The sequence below is a fragment of the Plasmodium gallinaceum genome (genome assembly GCF_900005855.1).
Source record: "Plasmodium gallinaceum strain 8A genome assembly, contig: PGAL8A_v1_119, whole genome shotgun sequence".
Taxonomy (NCBI): domain Eukaryota; phylum Apicomplexa; class Aconoidasida; order Haemosporida; family Plasmodiidae; genus Plasmodium; species Plasmodium gallinaceum.
In genome coordinates, this window is record NW_021628276.1 from 157491 (window position 1) to 167472 (window position 9982).

The following is a 9982-nucleotide window of genomic DNA, read 5'->3' on the forward strand; positions in this document are numbered from 1 at the left end:
AATTTTTTTTTATTTTTTTAATTTTTTTTTTTTTTTTTTTTTTTTTTTCTTTTTTACTAATATGAATGTAAAAAATTATTTACCAATATAATATACATACCTTATTTTTTTATTCAAATATAACTAGTAACTCTTTTTATATTTCACTTGTTTTCTATATAATTAATATTCTTTGTATTTATATGACATAAATTTTTATTAGATATTAATTTTAAGAATTAAAATAAGATATAAAAAAAAAAAAAAAGAAAAGAAATTCTAATATTCCAAATAAAAATAAAAAAATAAAGAGAATCCTCCTTTTTAGAAATATTTTTTTAAAAGATGTTATAAATACATTAAAGTTCTTTCTTTAGTATTTCTCTAAGGAATTTAAACTTTTATATTTTATTTTATTATTTTTTTTTTTTTTTTTTATCATATTTTAAGTCTTTTTATCATTAATCTTTTTATATAAAATATATATATATATATATAAATAGAAAAAGTTTATTTTCTTTAAATAAATTAAATAAAATTATTGTACCAGTAATCAAGACAATATTATATAATTTTTTTTAATAATTTCCTTCATCTTTTTTTCATTTAAAGATGTCAGATATTAAAGACACAAAATATGATTTAGGATTAGATATGACAGTAGATGATCAAAAAAAAATTGGTAAATTTACTAACTTACATTATAAACAATCCGTTTATGAACAAAAGATAAAATTAATGAAAGAAAATTTAACAAATCTTGATTCATCTATAGACGAAGTATCACTTTTATTTGACTCAAAAGATGTTATGCTAAATATAGGTATATTCAAAAAAAAAAAATAATTTTTTTCTTTTTATAAAATATTTCTTTGTGTAAAAAAAAAAAAAAAAACACATTTTTTAATTTTCTTAAATTAATAGGGGATTGTTTTTTTAGATTTGACACAGATTATGTAGAAGAAAGTTTAACAGAATTTAAAAATGAAGAAAAAGAGAATTTAAGTAAATTAGAAGCTGACTATAAAACTACATTAAATGAAAAACAACAATTAAAAACAGATTTATATGCTAAATTTGGTAATAGGATTGATCTTAACTAATAACATTAAATATACTTATATGCAAAATTTAAATAATTAATTTGTATTCATATAAGAAATATAAGAATAAATTTTATTAAGAAATTAATATTTCCTTTTTAAATTTCATTTTCATAAAAATCTTTATTATATTTCTTTTAATTTTAAAAGAATATAAAAAAAAAAAAAAAAAAAAATATACATTTTTTCTGTTAATAGTTGTTTTTTTTTTTTTTTTTATATATAACAAAATTATTTAAATATTTTTTATTTAATAAAATTACATATTTTTTCTAAACAAAAATAGATTTATAATTTATATAATTGAATTTGTTTGCTTATTTTTTTACAAGGAAAATTTTGATTTTATAAATAGTGTTAAATTTTTTTTATTTTGTTATGTATTTTACATAGTAACATGATTCTACAAAAAGAATCCTTTAAAATACATTAACTCTTAAAAAAATACATAAATATAAATATATATATATATAAATAATAATTTTAAAATTAAATTTAAAACTCTAACATATAAAAATGGTTATTTATAATACTTTCCATTTGATTTTTTTTTTTTTTTTTTTTATAAATAAAAAAGAAAATTATAAAGTGAAATATATATAAAATTTTATATTCTCATATTTTATAAAGTAGGCAAAATAATTTTATTTACTTAATAATATTAATTTATTTATTGTTTTATTAAGTATTTAAAAATACCATAAAGAAAAAAAAAAAAAAAAATTATACTTTAAATATGATAAAACTTTTGTGAACAATTTTAAAAGTTTGTTACTACCTTCTAAATTATATTTTAATTCTTAATAATATTTTCTTAAAATTTCTTAAGGAATGTTAGATGAGTACCAAAAAAAATAATTTATAACTTATGTTTCTTCTTGTTAAAAAAAAAATTGTAAAAAATATTAAATTTAAAACAATATATTTAACTAAAAAAAAAAAAAAAAAAAAAAAAAAAAAAAAAAAACAGTTCATTAAATCATAAAAAAAGAAAATCCTTACACATTGTAAAAATTTAGTTTCTGTTGATATGTGTTCAATTTGATTTAATTAAAATTAAAAAATAATTCCAAAAAATATAGAGAAAAAATGAAAAAAAAAGGAGATTTTGTTACAATAAGATACATTCAAGATGTGCGATTAGAAAACATTAATTTTCATATGTATATATTTATGTGAAATGAGAAATATTTATCACTAATATAATGTATATAATTATATTTGATATACTAAAAAAAAAAAAAGTTTACTTTATATATGAAATAAAATCTTAAGGTATCACAAAAAATTAATTTTTTTTTTTTTTTTAAATACTATATATAAAATTTTTTGTGACAATTTTTTTGATGAAATAAAAAATTTTTATATAAAAATAAAATTGTAAATACATACTTAAATATATATATAAAAAAAAAAAAAAAAAAAAAAAAAAAAATTTNNAAAAAAAAAAAAAAAAAAAAAAAAAAAAAAAAAAAACCAAAAAAAAGTAAACAAATATATCATTTTTTCATATATTTTTTATTAGATAAGTAATGATATGATAATTTTGTTTATACTTTTTTTTACAACTATTTTTAAGAAATCTTTTTAAAAATTTGACTTTTTTGTTTCTTTTTTTAAATTATTTTTATTTAAAATAAATTTTTTTTTTTTTTTTTTTTTTTTTTTTTTTGCTTACAAGAAAAAAATAATGTATAATATTCTCTATTAATTAAACAAAATAATATTACTGTGCAAACGTAGAAGTATTTATTTAATAAAAGTTGAAAAAATAAAAAAAAAGGAAATATAAATAAAAAGGGAACTATTAATATATATACATTTTTATTTATTTTTACATGCTCCTGTAGTATTAAATTTATAATTTTTTGTAGAAATATGTGTATTTCAGATTTGCCTTTTTTTTATTTTAATGGAATGTAGTTTAAATTACATATGTAAATATATTTTCTTTTTTTTTTTTTTTTATCCCTTTTTTTTTATTGTATATATAATTTTCCATTACTTTATAAATTAAATTTGGTTTTTTTGCTTATTTTAAATAATGATAAAAGATAAGTTAATTATTGATAACATTAATTATAAAGTTATTAATAAAGGTGAGGTAAATGATGAACTAATTAAAATTTGTGAATTAAAAGATTATACAAATAAAAGTGAATATATTAATAATGAATTATCAGATAAATTAAATGAAATAAATGATTTTAGAAATAAAAATAATTCCAACAAATTTTCATTAAATAATATTAATTCAAATAAAGATGATTTAAATAAAAATTCTTTATACTATTCAAAAAGAAATGATTCAAGTAGTGATATATATGAAAATAAATTTCTCAATACTGTTCGAAAGGTAGATTTTAATAATAATGTAATAAATATGATTGATATGACCAAAAATAATTGTAATTATAGTGGTAATCATAACAATAAGTTGAATGTAAGTAGAATTGTTGAAGATTGCAAAATGAAAGAAAATAATTTAAATGAAATTTCAACCAAAAGCAAATTAAATAACTCTAATAAAGTCATTTATAACAATTTTAATAAAATTAATAATGATGATATATATAATAAAGATAATTATAAATATGATGATAATAGTAATGTAAATTTTAATTCATATATGGATAATGAACATACTAATTTTGAAGAATCTTTATTTTTAAATACAAGAGAAAAAAATCAAAAATTTTTATTTGAAGATTATAATTTTCATAATAATAGAAAAATAAAATTAGGATGCAATAACACTAATGAAAATTTAAATCTTAATAGGAAGGAAGATTCAGAAAAACATAACTTGAGCATTTATAGTAACAAAACGCGTATAGTTAAAAAACAGAATATTATAGAGAATTTTAAAAATTTCACCAATGATACAATTATAACAGCTTTGAATAGCAATATGAAAAATGAAGATTATTCGGAATTTTTTTATATAAATAATGATAAAAAGACTGAACAAAAAAAGAAAATAAAATTAGATAAAGAGAATGAACAAAAAAAACAAATGCAATTAGATAAAGAAAAAGATCAAAAAAAAAAAATTAAATTAAATAAAGAGATTCTAAATGTGTACACAAGTAATGGTAGCACACCAGTAAAAGATTTAAAAGAAACAAGTAAAAATAAAAAAGAAGTATCAAAAGAAGAAGAAATTCTGAAGTTATTTGAAAAAAATTTAGATAAATATGAGTTCATTAGTATAAATAAAAATTTATTATTTCTTAAAAAAATGCAAAAATATTTTTATAGAAAATATATTAACATTAAATTTTTGAATGATACAAATAATTACTATTATTTTATACATTTAGAATGGTTTAATAAATTTAAAAATTTTCTTTTTAGTGATTCTGATATTTTTCCGGGTTATATAACAAATTACAAATTGTATGATTTTAATGAAAAAGAACTTTTGCATGAAATTTGTATAAATAAGGATAACTTGAAAAAAAATTTAAAAGAAGGAAAGGATTATATTTGTACTAATAAATATATGTGGAGATTTTTGAATTTTTTATATAGAGGAGGTCCATGTATTAAAAGAAGTAGCAATAATATTTATGATAATTTTATATCAATTTCAAATAATGATACAATGAATAAAAATATTATTTATTTAATTGAACCAAAATATGTAGAAAATTTGTTTGCATTATTTGATTATTCGGATGAAAATATTAATTTTAGTATAGCAAATAAGAGTACACATAAAAATGATGATTTAATTTCTGACATTTCTAGTAATATAAATAATTTTTTAGATGATAAAAATGAAGAAAAAAAGAAAAAAACAGAGAACAAAGCACAAGGGAAAAAATTCGCACATAGTTATTTTGAATTTTTAGATTTTTACAATTTAAAAGAAAAAGAAAAGAAAAACTATTTTTATATTGAATATGATGACTCTAATAAAAAAATTATGAAAAAAATAATGAAAATAAAGAATAAAAGATTTGATGACTCATTTCATTTTTATTCGGATGAAGGTAGTTTAACTAGTGAAAAAAGTTTTATTAATAATATAAATAATATAAATAATAGAAATATTGAAGATGAGTATGATATTAATAAGAATGAGGCTAATATAAAGAAAGAAAATATAAATTATAATATAAATTCAAATTTAAATATATCAGAATTTGTATCTGAAGAAAATTTTAATAGTTATGATGCATCTAAAATACAAAACATAACAAAAAATAATTATATTAATTATGAATTTTATGAAATAGATAACAAACAAAAGGGAATTGGAAGAAGTAATAACAATTATAATAATAATAATGGTATTAATATGAGTTTTAGTAATAATAATTGTAACATAAATAAAAATTATATGAATTATAATATACCATTCAAATATTCCATAAATCAGGATAATAATGATAATAGTAGTAATGATAACAATTACATTAAATATGATAAGAATAATAACTATAATAGAAATAACATTTATTATAATAATAATAACAATAATAATAATAACAATAATAATAACAATAATAATAACAACAATAATAATAATAATAATAATAATAACAATAATAATAATAATAACAACAACAACAATAATAATAATAATAACAATAATAATTATAATAATAACAACAATAATAATAACAATAATAACAATAATAACAATAATAACAATAATAACAATAATAACAACAATAATAACAATAATAACAACAATAATAACAACAATAATAACAATAATAACAACAATAACAATAATAATAATGATAAAAATAATGATAGAAATAATGATAAAAATGATAAAAATAATGATAAAAATAATGATAAAAATAATGATAGAAATAATGATAAAAATAATGATCCTTATAATTGTTTTATACGTGGTAATAATATGTATTCTAATAGTTTTAATAATTCTGATAATCTAAATAATGATTATAATATAAATCAAAATAATATTTATAAAAATAGTAATAAAAATGTAAATTTAAATGAAAAAAACATAAATGATTTGAATAAAATTAATATAAATAACTCAAAAAAAAAGAATTCTGTCCATTGTTATTCATCAAATGGCAATGATATCTATAAGTCCTGTGAGGAATATTATGGTGATCATGGTAAAATTTCAAGTAATGGATATTTAACTACTACTGAAATGGAATCAAAAAGTACCAATGAAAACACTGCTAAAAGTTCTTTTGATGAAAAAAATGAGAATATATTAAGGAATATAGATAAAAGTAAAATGTATCATGATTTAGAAGAAAATATACAAGAAAAAACAAAAAAAAATAAAAAAGATATTTATCCTAATAAAGCCAATAATTCGAATTTTATGAAAAGTGGAAATTATGAAGATACTGAAATATCTAGAAATAATAATTTTTTATATACTAATAATATAAATGCAAATAGCAATGATTATAAGGATGATATTAAAAATGGTGAAAAAGAAAAACAGGAAATGAAAGTTATATTAAATAATATAAATAATGAAAAATCTTTAGGTGAAAACAAAAATAGACTATTAATAGATAAAGAAAAACAAAACAAAAACAATAATATAAAAAATCCCTTGAATAAAATGATGTCAATAACAAATAACAATATCAATTCCAATAATTTAAGTTTAAAAGATGAGAGTAGCAATTCAAGTAATAGCAGTAGTAGTAATAGTAGCAGTTGTAGTAATAGTAGTAGTAATGATAGTTGCTATAATCAAACAGCTTCAGATTTTAACCATTGCAATAATAGAGAAAATGTAATAAATATATCACATAATAATACTAAAAGAGAAAATGAATTACTTAACAGTATTAATTCTATTACAACAAAAGAACACCCAGCAGGAATTATAAATTATTCTACTACCTGTTATATTAATGTTGTAATGCAATGTTTATCCGTTTTCTTTAAATTAATTTATACATTACATAATTATGTAACAGCTAAATATAAAAATGTAAACTTCTCAAGTGATGATACTGATAATATGAATTCATCTTTTATAAATAAAAATTTTTTTACAAATAGTATTCCTTTTAATCTATTTGGAAATAATAATAAAAAGAAAGATGAACGTTTGTTGTTTATGTTTTCATATAAATTATTTCAATTAAGTAAAATGCATAATAAAGGAAAAGTATTATGTGTGAATAAATTATTAAATTTATTAAATGATAAATATTCTTATTTATTTGAATATAATGAGCAACAAGATTGCCATGAATTTCTTCTTTTAGTGTTTGATTTTATTCATAATATGATGAAAATAATTGATGATTCAGTAGATAAAAATAATCAGATAGAATACTATTTGAAAAAAGAACAATCTATCATATATGATCTCTTCTTAGGACTCATAGAAGAAAAAATTACTTGTTCTCAATGTGAATATGTTAATTATATATATCAACCAATTTATAATTTAAGTGTAAATATTTTTAAAAAAAATCCAGAAAATAAATTAAATGATAATTTAGTAGAATATTTTAAAAAAGAAGAAGTTAATTCAACATGCGAGAAATGTAAATGTAAAAAAATGTTTAAGTTTTGTTGTGTGTATAAACAACCAAATATTCTTATTATTCATATGATTCGTTTTTTAGGAGATGGATCAAAAATAGATAAAAATATAAAATTTGATATTAATAACTTTTCAATTCAAAATGTTTTAAAGAAGAAAAATAATCAATATATTGAAAGTCCTAAAAAATATAATTTATGTGGTGTTATTGTACACAGAGGTTTAAATGCAAATTGTGGTCATTATATATGCTACACTAAAAGAAAGCATTCTAATGGAATTTATATGGTAAAAAAAAAAAATATATATATATATACCCATATTATTATTTATATATTTATATATATTTATATATATACCCATATTTTTATTTATATATTTATATATATTTATATACATTTATATATTTGATATTTTGTTAATTTACTCTTTAATGCTTCCTTTATCAAAATTTAATATATATTTGTTTGCTTTGATTCTTTGTATTAATATTATCATTTTTTTTTTTTTTAGTGGTATAAATTTGATGATAGTACGGTATCTGTTGTAGATGTTGAAGAAGTTGAATCATCCAAAGCATATTGTCTTTTTTATCAAAGCCAATAATTCATTATTATATATTTTTTTTTTTAAAGTTATATAATTTGAACATTTTTTTTTTTTTTATATTTCTATTTTTATATCTTTCTATATAAATTTTTTTTTTTTTTTTTTTTTTTTTTAAACCGATTTTATATTTATTTTTCTCCATTTTTTAAACCATGTTGATTTTATTTCTAATTATATTTAAATTATACATTATTTTTTTTCATGATTTATTTGAACCTTCGTTTTTCTTTCACTATTTTCTTTTTTTCATAAATAATAAATTATATAGCAAACTTTAAATAAAATTTTTTTATAATAATAAGAGAAAGTTAAAATCTATATTTAAAAAATTATATGTTAATTTTTCTAAAAAAAATAGTTGACTTGAAAAAAAAAAAAAATTTTCATATATATGTCTACATAAAAGACATAATAAATAAAGTGATATAAAAATTTGAACAAAAAAGTTATAAAAAAAAATTTGCAAAAATATTGAAAAATTTTTCAGAATTTATATTTTTATTAAATTTTTACATTAACATATATGTAAAAATACAATTTTCTAAAAAAAAAAATAATTCTGAAAATTTTAATAAAATAAAGGAATAAACATTTTTAATATTTTACAATTTTAAGCATAATAATATATATAAAAAGAAAATTTGCATTTAATACAAATTTTCTGAATGTTTTTTTTTTTTTATTTTATTTTTTTTTTTTAGTAAATCAATTTTTCATTGACATTTTCTTTAAAACTTTCGTTAATATTTTCTTTATGAAAATTTTCTTCTTCTAATTCATTTTCATCATCATCAGATTTATCTTTTTTTATTTTTATATTCATTTTTATTAAGTCCTTAAATATTTTGGAAAATTTAAAATGAGGCATATGGCTACTTTCTATATGAATATCTTCTTTTGTTCTCATATTTTTAATACATCTTTTTTTTCTAAAAACATTATAATATACTCCAAATTTGTGAATATAAATTTTTTCATTATTTTCTAAATGTTTATAAATATTATCAAAAATTCCATTCATTATTTTTTCAACCGTTTTTTTGTTTTCCTTTGTTTCCATTGAGACTTCTTCTATAATTTGTTTTTTTGTAATTACCTAAACATATTATATAAAAAGTAAATTTAATTTTAATAAAATTCAAGTTTTATGTATTTTCTTTTTCTTTTTCTTTTTTTTTTTTTTTTTTTTTTTTAACCTGTGATACGGGAACTTTAGAGGAAGACTGATATAATACATTTTTATTATAAGGATTACTAACACTAATTTTTTTGTTTATAATATTGTTCTTATGAACATTAATAAAGGCTTTACGTGAATAAACTATTTTAAATATGAAAAAAAAAAGATATAATGCAGCGTACATCTTAATATATTTTTTAAAATAATAAGAAAAATTAATTATTATATATATTTATGTAAATTTGTATATTATTCATTTCAGTTACAAATTCTTATTTCTGTATATCAAACATATGAACATTTTATATGTATATAATATTTATTCTTTAAAATTATTCTTTTTTTTATATTTTTAAAAAAATAAAATAATAGAATAAAATATTATTTCCAATCATCTAAAAACACATAAAAAAATATATGGATACTTTTAATTTCTTTTTATAAATATTTAAGAATATTAAAAAAAAAAATTAAAAAATGTAAACATTTTAATTTAAAAATATTTTTCATTATAAAAAAAAAAAAAATAAAATAAAATAAAAACGAATCTTTTTTTTTTTTTTTTTTTTTTTTTTTTTTTTTATTTTTAAAAAT

At 15.9% G+C, this 9982-nt stretch overlaps 3 protein-coding genes across 3 annotated transcripts; 2 read left to right on the forward strand and 1 right to left on the reverse strand.

The window, feature by feature from the left end:
• Positions 1-591: 591 nt before the first annotated feature.
• On the forward strand, positions 592-1082 carry PGAL8A_00417000 (prefoldin subunit, putative; the record flags this gene model as incomplete). Its single annotated transcript, XM_028672885.1, has 2 exons — positions 592-802; positions 904-1082. 2 exons carry the CDS (start codon positions 592-594, stop codon positions 1080-1082), a joined length of 390 nt encoding a protein of 129 aa, XP_028529393.1.
• A 2044-nt stretch (positions 1083-3126) lies between these two features.
• On the forward strand, positions 3127-8205 carry PGAL8A_00417100 (ubiquitin specific protease, putative; the record flags this gene model as incomplete). Its single annotated transcript, XM_028672886.1, has 2 exons — positions 3127-7887; positions 8113-8205. The coding sequence occupies 2 exons, from the start codon at positions 3127-3129 to the stop codon at positions 8203-8205; spliced, it is 4854 nt and encodes a 1617-aa protein (XP_028529394.1).
• A 700-nt stretch (positions 8206-8905) lies between these two features.
• PGAL8A_00417200 (bacterial histone-like protein, putative) lies at positions 8906-9572 on the reverse strand (the record flags this gene model as incomplete). The annotated part of the gene is made up of 2 exons (XM_028672887.1): positions 8906-9304; positions 9405-9572. 2 exons carry the CDS (start codon positions 9570-9572, stop codon positions 8906-8908), a joined length of 567 nt encoding a protein of 188 aa, XP_028529395.1.
• Positions 9573-9982: the final 410 nt, after the last annotated feature.